This window comes from Berghia stephanieae, chromosome 1 (genome assembly GCF_034508935.2).
Source record: "Berghia stephanieae isolate SIO BIC M18660-M18661 chromosome 1, UCSD_Bste_1.3, whole genome shotgun sequence".
Lineage (NCBI taxonomy): Eukaryota > Metazoa > Mollusca > Gastropoda > Nudibranchia > Aeolidiidae > Berghia > Berghia stephanieae.
Window position 1 is genome coordinate 13,458,188 of NC_088360.1, and position 16,998 is coordinate 13,475,185.

At 36.8% G+C, this 16,998-nt stretch overlaps 1 protein-coding gene across 3 annotated transcripts in view; it reads left to right on the top strand.

Annotated features, from left to right (window-relative positions):
- The first annotated feature begins 12,453 nt into the window (after positions 1-12,453).
- The window catches only part of LOC144963340 (uncharacterized), a 14,671-nt gene continuing 10,126 nt past the window's right edge, over positions 12,454-16,998 (top strand). The window contains exons 1-2 of one of the 3 annotated variants that reach the window (XM_078897304.1): positions 12,454-12,523; positions 15,727-15,828. In XM_078897304.1, coding sequence (XP_078753430.1) covers positions 15,783-15,828 — 46 coding nt within the window. In that variant the 5' untranslated portion in view covers positions 12,454-12,523; positions 15,727-15,782. Of the gene's footprint in view, positions 12,755-15,726; positions 15,829-16,998 lie in introns of all 3 variants that reach the window. The other 2 variants (XM_078897297.1, XM_078897289.1) reach the window with 2 other exon arrangements.

The following is a 16,998-nucleotide window of genomic DNA, read 5'->3' on the forward strand; positions in this document are numbered from 1 at the left end:
CTACATATTTGATTTGTAAATATTTAAGTGCATTCCTCTTAGAGGGGACCTGTCCTTGTGTCAGGATGAGACGTTTTGGTGATCTCAAACTAAGTAACTTAAGTACAGTGGAACCTCCCGATTACGACACCTCCGAATAGCGACAACCTCCTGATAACGACATTGGCCCGTGGTCCCGATTTTTTTTCTATTTAAGATCAGTAAAGAAAACCAAATAACGACGCACTTTTTGATAAAACCTCCGAATAACGACATCATTTTGGCGATTTTCGGCAGTTTTCGTAGATATCTGATACTAAAAATATCGAGTATGAGTACTCAAAGTTTATTAAAACGATTCCTGCTTGAACCAATGATACCGCAGCTTTTGAAACCAATGAGAACGCAGCTTTTTTTTTTTTGACGAATCTTAGCTGATGTGCATTAACAAAAACCAAGGTAAAAATGTAAGTGTAAGCAAGTAAACACAAAATCTTGGAAAATGTAATATTATGTGGTGATAGTAATAGTAGTAGTAGTAGTAGTTCTGTTTTTGTGGGAGGAGGAGGAAGAATTTTATCTAACTTGCAGCGTCCGAATTACCTGTTTTTGTTTGTTTTAAAGGGTTTTATAGCACTTGTGACACATCTATGTCATATCAGCACCAGTAAAAAGGAAGAAAATTGGATAGTAAAAAACATTCTAGATTTACAATTGAAATAACATAAGAAAAAGTAAGACAAAGGGGAATGGTTTAAATAGGGAACAGATGTAGATTCCAGGAGCACACTTTCAGTGTACTCAGTTCAGATCACCTAAAAGTCTCATCCAGACACACGCACAATTATACCCTCCAAGAGGAATACACTACAATGTTTTATTTGTTTTGTCAATGTAATTAAAAACTGGTCCCGCGGGCCTTACCACGCCCACTTTGTCCGCCATCTTTGAAACCTCTAAATAACGACACCTCCGGATAACGACATAAAAACTCGGTCCCGTGGCATGTCGTTATCGGGAGGTTCCACAATTATAGTGTGGTCTTGGGAGTCTACATCTGTTCCCTATTTGAACCATTTCCCTTTGTTGTGTCTTACTTTTTCTCATGTGCTTTAATTGTAATTCTAGAGCTTTTGACGATCCCATTTTCTTCCTTTTTATTGGCGCTGATATGACTTTAAATGTGTAGCAAGTGCCGTAAAACCCTTAAAAACAAACAAGACTTTTCCCTTTCATCATACTGGCCCAGAAGCATCACTGGCGCCATAAAATCCCTAATATCAAAAACTCTCAAACCTCGGACTGACTTTAATTTTTAATCAATATAAATTTGGAAAAAAAAAAAACTGTTTAGAACACTGCAGTATTGCCTTGCAATCTCTTTTTCTATTGTTTTCACCTGGTCTTATTTTTTCACTTGTTCTTCATCACTGGGATCCGGTAACCAAAATATAGTCAAATTGACACAAATCAAACTGATGGTAAGTCCTCTATCAAATAAAATAGTTTAGTTGATTCATTCCATAGACTAGAGCACTGCGCTTTAGAGTTAAAAATGCTTTAAAATTGACAAAAAATAAGCACAGTAACTCTACCTTAGTGTAAAGGCTGAAAAGAGGAAACAGGATGCAGCCTTGCATCACTCCCCTTTTGACTAGAAACCATGCGGACATTCTTTCAATACGAACAGAAGCAGACTGATTGAGTTATAAATGCGAGATCATGTTTACAATTTTTTGTAATGGCAGTTCATTAATTTCTTTTAAAGTATCAATCGATTTTGAGTTTTTCATATAATCAAAGGCTTAAGTGTAGTCAACAAAACACATGTGTAGGTTTGTGTCTTCTCTACATTTTTCTATCAGGGCACAAATGTTGAAAATTTGATCTCGTGTGCCTCTATTTGGTAGAGAGCCTGTCTGAGATTGACGAATTTCTTCATCAAGCTTAATTTCGAGTTGTTTCATGATTTTAAGTAAAATTTTACTGATGGCTGATGCGTGTAATTGTTCGATAATTTGTACATTCTTGTATGTCTCCTTTTACGGTATTGGGACAAAAACGGCCTTTGTCCATTCTGGATGGAGGCCACTTCTCTTTTTGCCATATCCTATTGCAAAGTGCGTGATATATTCCAATACCTCCTCGCATATTTCATCATTTCCCATCGCTTTTCCTGTTTGGATCTGATTAATTGTCCATTCTATTTCACTTTTTAGTGGTGGAAGTTTCTCATCATTCTGTGTCATTTGTCATAGTTCTGTCCTTGCTATTGTATATTTCAATACAACAATCTGCCAATCTGGCACACGCAGCCATTCTTTTTAGGTTCATTCAGGGTTTCACCATTTTTACCTTTAATCGTTGATAGGCGTGGGAAGAACTTTTTTGTCACCCTACTGATTTCCTGATGATACCATTGTTTTTGTGTTTTTGGATCTCATTGCTCTTTCGAGGTTAAAAAGTTCTTCCTCGAGAGACTGTTTTTACTGGGTGAGGTTCCTGACCTCCCATAGTGGGCAGGGAGGTACATACTGTGTCTTCTATCCCCTAATATCTGTTTTCCAACATGCATTCTGTCTTTGTCTTGGAATGAGATTACTTGGTTTTGTCCTGGCCCTGAGTGGGAGGGAAACAAGTCAGATGCATAGTTGTTGTTTTGGGAGATGATATTTTCTTCCTTGTAAATCATCTCTCTGTTATGTATTATTATATTTGTTATTTTGAATGTATAATATAAGCATTTGAGTGTATTCCTCTTTGTTGGATTTTGTGCCCGTGTCCGGATGAGACTTTTAGGTGATCTCAAACTAAGTACATTGATGGGGTGCTCTTGGAATCCCTATTTGTTCCCAGTTCCCCTTTGTCTTACTCGTGGGTGCTTTAATTGTAATTCTAGAACTTTTTACTATCCCATTTTTCTTCCTTTTTACTGGCGCTGATATAAACTAAATGTGTTGCAAGCGCCGTAAAGCCCTTAGAAACAAATACAAAAAATAGACTGTTTTTTCCCTCTTTTAAGTTTTTTTTTTTTTTTTCATCTCTGTACTCTTTTTGACTAAATTTTTGCTTTCCTCTTTTCTGTTTTCTATGGTATCCAGAGTTGCATTGCTTATCCATGCTTCTTCGTTTTTTGTTTTTTTTTCGTTTCTAATTTGTCGTCGATGTTGAAAAGCATGAGGGACAAATCATATCTTACTGGACGCGGCGGTGTTTTAATAAGTTTTATTCGTAAATTGATGTCAGCCATGAGTAGTGCATGATCAGTATTGCAGTCTGCCCTTGGTAATGTGTGTAGACCCCTAACCGATGTTTTCCACCTCTTATTAGCCAGAATGAAATGTTTGGGTTTTTTTTGTGTATAATTTTAATTTTTTTTTTTTTGTCTTTCCATCCAGAGATGTCTATGTGTAAGGGTGTCTTTTATGGTTTGGAACATTGTGTTTGTTATAGTCAGCTCATTTTCCATTGAAAAGTCTACAAGTTTTTCCAACTTATTCATTGCATTCTCATAGGCCATGTTTACTAACGATTCCAGTTTATGAGCTTTCTTTTTTTTTTGGAGCCTGTCTTCGTGTTAAAGTAATCCATGATTATTTCAATATCTGTTTTACCACATTCGTCGAAAGCACCTTGTACTTGTAGTGTTAAATAGAACCTCACCCAAAGCAGTTGATGTTGGCGCATAGACTTGTATTATTATCATCATATGGATTATTTTCTATTTGGGAATTTTTTGTAGTAAAATGTTCTTTTCCTCCCCTTTGATGTTCACAGACACCAATGATATTGATCTTGTAATTTTGTCACTCCTCGAGTATAGTTTGCAGTTTTCCTGTTGATGTAGTTCTTACATTACATGTCGCTATTTTCAACTTATGTCGAACTTTAAGCTTCTTTCTACGTACCTGTCATTCCCGTCCTCGCACCTTTTCCTGATGTGTTGCTTTCATCAGCATAGGTTGCAGAAAGCAGGGAGTTCAGCTCATCCCCATCAGACCTGAGAGAGGGGGAGGGGGCTATCAGTGGATCGATGACGATGACTTTTTCTTGTTCGGCTTTTCAATTTGGTTTCTTGGCATGGTGCTGCTCAGTAGTTTGCAGTTGTTTTCTGAGCTCGCAGTGCATTTACAAGGCCTGGCCACTGTGCCTTCATAGTAGAATTTTCTGCTCAACGTCGTGAAAATGTGAACCAGTACTATGCATTTCAGCTGCCTTCCGTGCCCATCCATCCCCTGCTGCCAAGACTCCACATACCAATTCATGATAGGAAGGCTCAGCGGGTACTTGACCCTGCCCAATGGTCCCCCACAGGCAGCGGAGGGAAGGAGTTGCCTTAATTCTCCTATTCTATATTACCTTAATTGCCTTAATTCTCCTAAACTATATCCCGCTTGGGAGTATTTTGAAAATAAACTAGGGCTTTCACTCTTCAAGACAAGATAACAATACATGGGACATAACTCTGTCATCACTTCACATATCATAATTACGCAGTTATTTCCCATTCATTACATTCCTTGCATCAACCTTTGAGATGAAACGGACTTTACTCCAATCACTGAATTAATCAATATTTAATAACTAAACCACGATGAGCAGATTAACATACTCGAATTAAAATAAAAACAATAATGGTTAATGATAATTACATCATTCTTTAGTGACCAAATCTTTGAGGCGGCTTTACATATCTACCACGAGCCTACCTGTTTGATAACTGCGTAGGGTCTGTTGGCTCCATATCCTTTCTTCCACCAATCTGGCCAGATTCTTAGCCCGAATCCATTATAATTTTCTCCTTAGCAATGTCTTGCTGAGAGTGAGAATAAATTTGTATCTTGTTCTCAACATTCTTATTTTTATCTGCTCTAGGAGTGGGCCTTTATCCTTGTGTTGCAAAGATTCCTTCACTGACAATAACTGGTAGATCAGTTGCTAACCCTTCAATATCTGGTCCTGGTATCTACGCACAATATCACGTGTAGCTGTTCTAACTTTGAAAGACAAATGACTGGTGCACTCAAGCACTACACCCGGTAACCATTAAAAAATGTTTCTATACAAACTAAAGTTACGAACAAAAACCACTTATTGCAATGTCCCTATCTACATCATGCTTATCATGCTGATTCTTCTGAGCAGCTTGCTTTTTACAAACATAAGCGTGTAATTCGGAAGTAATAAATCAACATGCGTTCTAATGTTTCTTCCAAACAGTAATTCTGCAGGGCGATAACCATGTGGCAGAATGTGATGTGCATCTATATTAAAGAACATATTTACAAACTCGTTCTCTAACAAAACCGCCTTTAATATTTATAATTTTTCGCTTAAACTTAAACGTTTGTACACAATGTTCTGCCAATCCGTCCTGTCCCACATGTACGCCTTGTCACAAAGAGCCCGAGCCCGAGTATCTAGCCGAGCGTTGCGTTGTGACGAAGCTTCCGGGCGGGTTCGCGCCATACATAATATAGTAGTGTAACGCCATTAGAAGCTGCTGCCAATCCGTTTGATGATGGGTGATAAGGGGAACTGATGTGTACTATTGATGCAATGCGTTTAGGTAAAATACAACATCTGCCGGCCAAATTAAAGATATCAACACACAACCTGTAACGTTTATAGTCAGATTGATACATGAAAGTTGGTCCATTGTCCGACATTATAAATTCAGGTAAGCCCGCGGTAGGAAACAGGTTACCAAACTCAAGAATAGTGAGAGATTTGTTCATTATTTTGACTTTAACCCATTTTGAATGAGCTTCTGTCACAATAAGGAACACCTGACATAAAAATGGTCCCGCAAAATCTAAATGAACTCTTCCATGGCTCTTCTGGCCATTCCCAGGGAATTAGATGGGCTTTCGCTAGTGGTTTTCTATGCTTTTGCTATGCGTAGCAGCACCTAACACTGTTCTTAATGTCAGCATCGATCTGGGGTCACCAAATCCAAGATCGAGCCTGCGCTTTCTTGTGCGGCTATGTAGTCTTGTGGTATGACACTCGCTTTCGGATCGGAAGGTCCTGGGTTCGAGCCTCGCTCGGCGCATAATTGAGTCTTTGGAGAAGGCTCTTTACTCACATTCTCTCACCGTACTCAGGTGTAAAATGAGTACCTGGCCGTTAACAGCGTTGTCTCTGTCCCAAAAATTTGTAATATCGCCTGACAGGCGTCATGTCTCGTCCTACATGTTATGTGTTGCTGTTGGTCCGGGACCCCTTGTAAAGCGCTTTGAGCACATTTAGTGGATATTGCGCTATATAAAAGCTCAAGTAAAAGTAAAAAAACTCCAACTTGAGTGTCATCATGAAGTACATTCTAAACATTTATTTGTAATGTAATGAAGATGGAACTAGATACTACTCCAGTGCCCACAAATTACAACCCTTCTCAATGCCAAGTTAATTTTTGCGAACAACAAATGATCTTAAATATTCATTTGGTTTTGTCGGCCAACCAGAAATCAAGCACAGATAAACTTTTCTGAATATCGGATTTTTAAAAGTTTCTCTTGCTGTCTGTAGAAGAAATTAAACAAAACATTCACCTCCTCCGGTACGAAGTTCCAACCGCAATTTACCTCATCCGGTATATCTCTATCAGCATCAGTCTCATCTGAAGTGTAAGGCAGTGGAAGACGTCTTAATGCATCGGCAGAGTTTTCTCGACCAGGACTGTGTACACGTGTATGCGAGTAGGGTGACAGAATGATTGCCCAACGTTGAACCCTGTCTGAAGCATGTTCTGGTGTACCTTTTCCTTCTCCAAACAATCCAACTCCAAGTAGAGATATGAGGGCGGCCCTATGATGTATTTTTGACACCTCTTCACTGCAAATACGATGACGAATCCTTCACGATCAATTTGTGAACATTTGTGCTCTGCCACATTGAGAGCACGACTAGCTTATGCTACCGGACGCTCATTAAGTATAATCATCTACTTGAGTGAGAAAGCACCTACCCTAGTTAGAGAAACATCAAATGTTAACACAATTTCTCTTTCTTGCTTAAAATGGACTAACATGTTATCTGACTTTAAAATGCTCTTCACTTTAGTAAAAGCAAATTCCTGCTTCTTTTTACTCCAAGTAATTGATACAATGGGGCTAACAGGTGTGACGCTTGGAATGATTTTCCCGTAGAAATTGACAAGACCGAGAAATTATCTCAGCTCCTTTGTGATGCAAGGAGTTGGTGCGCTTTTTCCTCGAGCAGATAAAGGTCAAGAAATGAAAGTTACTTCACTTTGAAGAAATTTAAACTTTGGAATTTTAAAAGTGAGCCATTGATAATGAGATCTTTGTAGATTGGTGATGGATTTGAATGCATGGAATATAGCTCAGAATGTTGCTCGTTGGTATCATCTTATGAATGTTTTGTGGCACTGTTCTTAAATTTGCAACTATTGTGAGCATGCGGCCCATCACAATGATATCGCGGTCTAATTGAAACTAGTCTTTTGTTTTGACTTCAGTTTCTGCTTCATCGGACAATTTTCTGTGCTATGGTTTTCTCCATCGGCTAACTGAAAGACTTCTTATTCTTATTTTTCATTGCTTTGGGGTCAATTTCAATGGATTAATTTAGGATGTTTTTACTAAAGCAACCTTTAGAATAGGTACCTGGGACTGAACTTGTTCTTAAAGAAACATTTATAATACTCAACATGCTAGTAGTAGTAGTTCGTACAAACACTGTTTAAATATTATGTCCGTTGGTTAAAGATTTTTTCAATTTAACAGAGACAACACTTTTACCGGCCAGTAGTCATTTACACATGGATACGGGGAGAGACTTTTCAAAATCTCAACTTTTCACCACCTACAGCGAGACTCGAACAAGGGTCAGAAGGCAAGTGTTGTGCCGTAAGACCACAAAACCGCAAATTATGATGCCAAACACACCATTAGAAAGAATGACTCCACTATAACAAGGAAAGTCTGAGGGTCACTCAGGGCAGAAGATCAATGGGAAGGGCACTGGGAACACGGAGAAGAGTTAAAGAAACTGATATACAGAGAAGTGATAAGACACGGAACGAGATTTAAAAAGTTGGCTCAAGATAGAATGGGATGGAATCTGTCTACGGCTTTTACCCTGACCCAGAGTGAAAAAGGCAATGATGATGCCAAACACTATAATATTTTTAAATTAAGGAAATTAAAAGTAATGATTTTTATCGGATTGTATTTTGATCTATACAATTTGATTCCACCACTCCTACAAGGTTAATTAATGACGAAAATGTGGCAAATAAAATAGCCGCCAACATATTTGGCAGTGTGAGGCGCATAGAGATGTATAGAATGAATGATTTGACGCCACTCGATTTTCTATAAATAAAACCATAGCGCTGTTTAATAGATAGATCAAATTCAGACATTTTCCATTCGTTTGTGTATGCAATGTACAATTTTGTGATAATTGGCTAATCCATAGATAAGGGTCGATTGCCTTATCGATAAATAATTATCAATATATACATGTATTACATGTTACAAAAAAGACACGTACTAAAACATATGCAAACACACACACACACACACACACACACACACACACACACACAAATAATCAGTGACTGATCATGAGAAAAAGTCAATGAGGTACTTGTAAACGCGTAAACTATCATTCAAATGGGACTTGCACGATTCGCCCTCTGTCCTTAAGGATTTCCTTAAATTTAAGTATATGTATAGGAATTCCCACTTATATCTGTAGGAAAGTGATGAGCAATAACATTTCATTATGACAGCTAATATATGATTAACATTAGGTATGAATCGATGACAACTCATTGTTGTGTATTGTCCCCTGTATTATTCACGATATACACAAAACCTTTGTGCACCTTTAATAAAGTTTGCAGATAACACCGCTCTTCAAGGCCTTATAACAAATGGCAACGAAGTGGCTCATTGGCCATAAATTATAGATTTGAGTCTTGGTGTGATGCCCACCACCCAGAGCTTAACATAAGCAAGACAAATGAGCTAGTGATTGAATTTAAGAGAATGAACGAACCAATAGAACCGTTAAAATTAAAGGCCCAATTCGTCCAGCGAGTTCCTCACTACAAATACTTTAGTGTAACGATTGATGACAGGTTCAAGTAGGATGAACACTTGAAAATAGTTAAACATAAAATGTGCAGTACTTATCTAAAAAAAAAAATTTTTTTCAGTTTAGAATAGATAAAACCCTCTGCACATTATTTTATAAAGCAGTAATTGAAAGTGTCTTGTCATTTTGTATAACAACTTGGAGAGGCAATGACTTAGCAGTGGAAACGAACAAAATAAATTCAAGTATTAAAAATCCATTAAATGCGATATAAATGATGTTGACAATATGGACTTTTTATATGAGAAATTTTGTATAAGTAAAATAACTAAAATTTTAAATGACCAGCATCATCCACCAAGACCATCAGTTATTTTGTCAGGTCGCTCTTTCTCTATTTAAACTAAAACAGAGACACCGAAAATCTTTTCTGCCGTCTAGTTATATAATTATTTTTGCTTTTTTTTTTACCTCTAAATAATGTAAAATTAATTTATTTATTTGTTTTGTAATCTCTTCAACTTTCAATTTACAGTGACAATTTTAACCATTTTCTTCTTCTAGGTTCCATGCCTGGTCCAGGCTTTGGATACTGCATGAATTATCTCTCTCCATTCCTCCCTGTCTCTTGCTTTTTCAAACAGCTCTTGGATTGTTAGGTTGGTGAAGCCCTTCAGTTGGTCTATGAGTGTTTTTCTTTGTCTCCCCCGGGCGCGTTTACCAGGTATTTTTCCACAACTTGCCAGGTATTCATTCTTATCTTTCCTTACTATGTGTCCGAAAAAGGATAGTTGTCGATCCACTATTAAGGGCATTAGTTTCCTTTGTTGGTATGTTTGTTTTAGCACTTCTTCGTTCGTTTTGTGTGCGGTATACGATATTCTCTGCATCCTTCTCAAGCACCACATTTCAAAAGCTTCAATGTTCTTTTGTGTTTCTGCATTTGTAGTCCAGCTTTCGCATCCGTAGAACAAGATTGGCCACACGTAGCACTTCAAGACTCGGAATCTAATCCCGAACGACATCTGTTTGTTTTTCAAAATGTTTCCCAGGTCCATGAAGGCCTGTTTGGCTTGAGTTATTCTTGCTCGTATGTCTCGGTTACATCTTCCATCTGTTGTCACTATTGAACCTAGGTATTTAAAACTTTCTACGTTGGTAAGCTGCTCGCCGTGAATCGTTATATTGCAGGTGTTGTTGTTTTCGGGGTTTTTCTGTATTACCATGCATTCTGTTTTGGTGATATTCACTTCCATTCCCTTGGCTTCACTATCTACTACCACTTTGTCAACAATCTTTTGAAGTTGGATTTCTGATGTTGCAATGAGTACCGTATCGTCTGCGTATCTTATATTATTTATGTTGTGACCTCCTACTTTTATTCCCTCCATATTATTTATGCCCCTCATGATTGTTTCTTGGTATAGATTAAACAGATCTGGTGAGGCAACACACCCTTGACGGACTCCTTTCTTAATAGGAATGGAATTTCCTGTAGAGTTTCCGATTTTGATAGATGCCTGCTGGGTGTAGTATAATGTTTGCATGAGTCTGAGGTCTTTCTCATCAGCGCCAATGGAGTGCAGTTGTTTTAGTATTTCTTCGTGGCGTACTCTATCAAAAGCTTTTTTTGTAGTCGACAAAACAGAGGTATAGTGGGGTCTGAACCTGTATAACCATTTTACAGTGTTGAAATTATTCATATATAAAGCACAACTCTGGTTGTGAACCGCTCCTTATATATATATGGTAGTTGAGACGGGGTTGGGCGGAAGACAAACTTGACAAAATATAATTAATACAGCCGTTTTGGAACTTAAAACAAAACGTCTTAAATCACACGCATTTTTTTTTTCGAGGATAAATGCTGTTTGTTTGTTTGTTATGTTGTTTTTTTTTTTTTTTGTATTTTGTTTCAATTTAAAAATTTCTTTTGGAGTATTGTGTCCTGTTCTGGACTTTTATTTATGGTTAGCTGTACAACTATTATTTACATTGTTGTAATGTAGTAACAGCCTGTGTTACCTTTGCATAAACCTTGTCACATTATATTTCTATTGCATAATCCGTCGGGTTGTGGAGATTATTAAGCTAATATTAATTATTCCAACAATATTTCTCTATGGATACAAGAGAAAAATGTAGCTCTATTGTTATGACTAGAGACCAACCATATGTCAACTCTTGTAAAGTTTACAACATATATGCACGGATCGTTAATCAAACTTCTAAAAAATATCAAGAAAGCGATGCAATAAGCACTGGTTGTCGATATATTTTAGAGATAAACTAGAGAATGTCGGTCAAAACTTGCGTCGAATTGTGTAAGTGGAGAAAATTGGATTTTTTAAAACATATTTTACAAAAATATAAAATCTCTATCTACATAATTTTTTAAAATATTCATTTTACTTCAGAATGTACATTTATATTGTACAATTGTTAAAATGTAACATGTTCATATAATTTTTGATCTGTAGCTAGCTATAAATTGTAATCTCTGCTCACTTTTTTGTTCACTTTATATAAAACACGTGGAAAACTTGTCGTTGATGTTCCTTTAAATAAATTAAAGGTTGTTAGTTGATGAATTACATATATATATATGTAACAACATATATATATTATATATATATATAATCAATTAATCATGAAATGCCAAGGTGACGGCATCAGACAATGCCGTGGGGAAGAATTTTTCTTTCTTCAAATTTGGAGACAGTACCTTTCGTGCAGTAAGCAAGCCTTATTACACACATGTCTCTTGATCATCCAAGTATTTTTTGTGTGAATTCAAGTCTACAAAACACATTTTTGAAATCATCCTCTAATGTGACGCTGTTTTTCTCTTAATTGTTATTTACACGCCATAGATGATCAAACCCCGTAAAATTTTATTTAAAAAATATCAACAGTTTATTGAGATAACGATTACTCGACAACTATATCCAACGTGTACTTTATCAAATAACATTTGCAATATCGGTTTGTGTAGAAAAATAACATGGTAGTCATTGCATGACATAATAGGATTCAATAGTCGTACCGTCACTTCCTTCCTAATGACGTATGGTAACTTAGTAACACTGGCTCTAAACTATCGGAACAATGGCGGACGCCGTATGAAATATTTCTCCGGCGAGCTTAAAAGCGTATCCAGAGGAAAAAAAACCCCATCAATTTGATCATGTTTTGACTTTTACACATTCGGATCACAAGGCATATGAAATGGGAATGAAAAGTTCTCGCCAGCATGAAGAATAAAAAGTAAAGATTTTCTTTGTTTAGAACCAAGATGGCCGCCGTTGCCAGGCGCGTGACATCAGACTACTGAATCCAATTACAAGTTGCCCGAATTATGAAATGAATAGATGTAACAGTATACAGTTGGTTGGTTGTTACCTTTTAACACTGAGACGTACAGCGGAAGGAGACCATTGACAATGACGCGATATACCCTCGGATCTCAAGTGTACACATACTCATGGAACTTCTAATTATTAATAATATAGTATATTTTTTGATGAACAACTCTTTATTTATTTATTCTTTCGCGTCTGTGTGGCAACTAAGATAACTCTTATTGGATGCAATATGATATGTCTGTGAAAAGTGATATTATTGTTCATTGTAGTTATTTATGCGGCTATCTATTTCAACAACGTGATGAAAAGTTTTATTTTGATACTGGTATCATTGTTTGGTAGGTTAGATTTCGTTTATTCATATACTCATTTATTTATTGCAATTTGTTTTTACCAAAGCAGTAGATAAAGAGTTAACGGACGAAATGCTTTTTTTCCATTTTTTTTTTCAATTTTAACATAAATATGATTATGTTCAAGGAAGGACACAATGCTCTTCTGTAACATATATGCCATTGGTATTTTGTCATTTTTATCACTATTTTATGATGTATGAATATTAAGTAAATTTAAGATGAGAAAACCAGACTGGCACCTTTCTCTTTGTGAAATTCAGTTAAACTATCAGATAGTATTTATATCTGCAACATTCAAGCAGTTAGTCTATCTTATAAATACCAAATGCCAGTTTAGAATTTAAAGTGACTTTTCTTTTCTCAAAGCGAATGATACAATTACATGGAATGTTTATTCGGTCCCAAAATATGTCTGTTGTTTGATTATGTTCCTTTCTGGCACTCCCTGATAGAAAAGAATACTACTTATACGTATTCATTTCACGCCACTATTTTATAATTTCAAAATACGAGGGCGGGTTGATATATAAATACTGTTTGCCCATAAATCAAAACATATTTTAGGTACAATCATGAAACTCCACACCCATACACTCTCAATGCCCCTTAACTCATGCGCAACAACTAATTCATGTGATGTCATTTGTGATCATAATAAGTGAGTGACGTCGCAACCTTACCAAGAAAACGCGGTTGGCGACACATAATGAACTTCTCGTCAAACGGCGCTCTGTTAGTTAATTTCTAACAGTAGAAGAATGCTGCGCAGCACACATCAATCGATGAATGAAGGCAATACTACTGATGACGCAGTTCAAAAGTTGGTTAGAATTATCAAAGGAGATGTCCTAACAGAGATAAAAGTGTTTGATCGCAAGCGGCCAGGTCGGCCACTTTCTGCATCCGATACGTGTAATAAAAAGCAGTTGATTAGGGGGAATCGAAGGGCAACACAAAAATATATCACTGATGATGTTGGGATTTCAATAGAACGAGTAAACCGTATCGTGACATCTCTCTTGGGTTACAGAAAAGTCTCTGGGTTCATCACTTCGACCCGGAAACCACAGTGCAGTCAATGGAGTACAGGCATAAACCTTCTCCAAGTCAAGCCCAAGGAAATTCAAAGTCATTGTCTCTGCGAGAAAGGTATTGTTTACCATTGTCTGGGACATGAAAGGCATAGTTCACACGGAATTTCTTAAACAAGGGCAAAAAGTGAACTCTGAACAATGTTTTAACTCTACGAGCCCTCAAAAATAGACTCGCACGGTTTCGGGGTGGTACAGATTCGATATTGCAGCACGCCAATGCGCGACAACACACTAGTAGACAGATCAACCCAAGTCAGATCATTCGGTTCGAACTTCCGACCCTGGAGCGCCCTGCATATAGTTCGGATCTTGCCCCATCAGACTATTTCTGGTTCCCCCAGTTCAAAAAGAATTTGAAAAGAAACAGTTAAAACAGTAATTTGGAGGTAGTGGCCGATTTTCGTCGATGGTGCCGAGCAAAATCAACGTGATTCTTTGCTGACGACATGCGCCAACCAGTTTAACGTTGGCTGCTCTGTGTTAATCGTGATGGCGATTGTGTGGAAAAATAAATTGTAGGTACGATACGTAGCTGTGATTTTAAGCTTTCTTTTCATGTATTATGTTTGCATGTGCTGTTGAAAAACGAAAAGGTTATAACAAAACGGTATTTATATATCAGCCCGCCCTTGTACCTTTCCACCTCATTGTTATAGCCTGACAGTGCTACCCATAACTCCATAATACATATATAAATTCCCGTTCCGTGCATTTTCAAATTAGAAAAATATTAATTTTATCCGGATAGAAAAATGATGAACAGTTCTGTCACTAATACAGTCTTAACCAACACACACACACACACACACACACACACACATACACAAACACAAACACTCACACACACACACACACATACACACACACAAACCTAGACGTACTGTTGAAAGTTAATAATTAATAGTCTATTTTCAGAATTTGACTTTAAAGCAACAGATCAAGCAAAGGCTTACTTTGGATGTTTTAGTGGGGAGAATGATTGTAATTTCTTTGGTTATAAAAAGCGAAAATTTTGTTTTTCCAATCATTTTATCTTGACATTCACATTTTATTTTTTGGTTCATCCCGACCTGATAGAAATTCAGAATCACCATTAAATTTTTACAATTCTCTATTTCCTCTTATCAGTCTTGATGTTCGTCTTAAGTTTTTCTCATTGGTTCTCTTTTTGAGTTTCATGGCGTCTCATTTCAACTGCATAGAGCCTACTTTCTGTATTGCGCAGAACTCAACAACAGACGCAATAATTTACAAAACAATAAAACCCGGATATACCAACCCTGTTTTGAATCAGAGCATATATGGCGGTTTAAAGAATAGGTTTACATACCTTCATGCTAGTTCGAAAAATTAGGACGACTATGAAATTTTGACTTCAAACTCTGGGCGTTGAGTCCTTGGGCGAAGTAATTCACACAGTCCCTCTCAATCCCGCTTTAAATGGGTTCTTCTATTGGCAGTGATGGATTATACAATATTTCTAACAGAAAAAGGACGCATGATAGGCAACTTGCACATGAAATGGATATTCTATTCAGTCACCCAGGCATTTCATGCAGCAATATAGATAATCCATCAAAAAAAAAAAGGCTGATGTCATTGGAAATCATCATGTTGTACGAATTGAGTAAACCGGGAGTTAATAATCTATTCCAAGGGAGAAAAAAAAAACAACAAAAAACGCTCCCAAAAACCAAAAGAGCTTAAAGCGGGACTCAAACCTGACTTTCCGGGTCACAGTGCAAAGCCTTAACGACTCAGCCATCTCGCCTCTCCTCCTCCTACCCCCCCCCCCCCCCCCCCCCCCTCAGAATAGTTCATAACTATACTTATTTTTTTAATTTCTTTTCTCTCCTTTAGTGAATGGTAATTGGGCAAAAGATTTGCCTCTTCTGAACAATGGTGACGTACACTTGATGAACCTGACTGACTCATCTGTTGTTTTAGTTTGGCGAATGAATGGTGAGAGTGATTGTTTTTACCCCAGGTGTCAGTCGGTTGATGGGCTTGTATTTTGTTATAGATAGACGAATATTGTTCACGTATTATTTTTTGAGCTGACTGACTTGATTCTGTCAAGTAGTCACCGTCATGTGTATTTGTGTTACGTATTTAAATTGTAAACTATCACTGGGCTTGGGAAAGAGGTTGTTAAATTTAATGATAAAGCGATCAGATGATGATTAAAAAATATTGATGGTGGTGAATTTAACTATGGTCAAGTTGGTCATGGTAAAACTGTTGTGATCGTTATGATGATGATGATAATGATGATGATGATGATGATGATGGTGATAAAGATGATTATTATGATGTTGATGTTTTTGTTGTTGGTTTTGATGATGGTGATGATGATGATGATGATGATGATGATGACGATGGTGATGATAATGATACTGATACAGATGACGATAGTGGTGGTAATGGTTCGTTGTGGTATTGGTGGTGTGTTTGACGATTTTTACTCAGCTTCTATGGCAATGACAGTGATGACGACATAATTAATATATTCTCTAATAAAGACGGGGATGTTGATGATTTTACGATGATATTGGTATTTGTACGTTTATCCAATGAGATAAAAATGATGGAGATGATGATGACAATAATAATGATAATAATAATAATAATAATAATAATAATAATAATAATAATAATAATAATAATAATAATAATAATCATGATAATAATAATAATAACAATAATAATAATAATAATAATAATAATAATAATAATAATAATAATAATAATAATAATAATAGTAATAATAATAATAACTAACTAACTAGAGTTAGAGCTTTCATATAGCGCAATATCCACTAAATGTGCTCAGAGCGCTTTACAAAGGGTCCCTGACCAACAGCAGCACGTGACATGTAGAACAAGACATGACGCCTGTTAGGCGATATTACAAATATTCCGACAGAGACAAAGCTGTTGACGGCCAGGTACTCATTTTACACCTGAGTACGGTGAGAGAATGTGAGTAAAGAGTATATTCCAAGGACTCAACTATGCGCCGAGCTAGGCTCGAACCCAGGACCTTCCGATCCGAAAGCGAGTGTCATACCACAAGACCACATAGCCGCAGATATCATAATAATAATAATAATAATAATAATAATAATAATA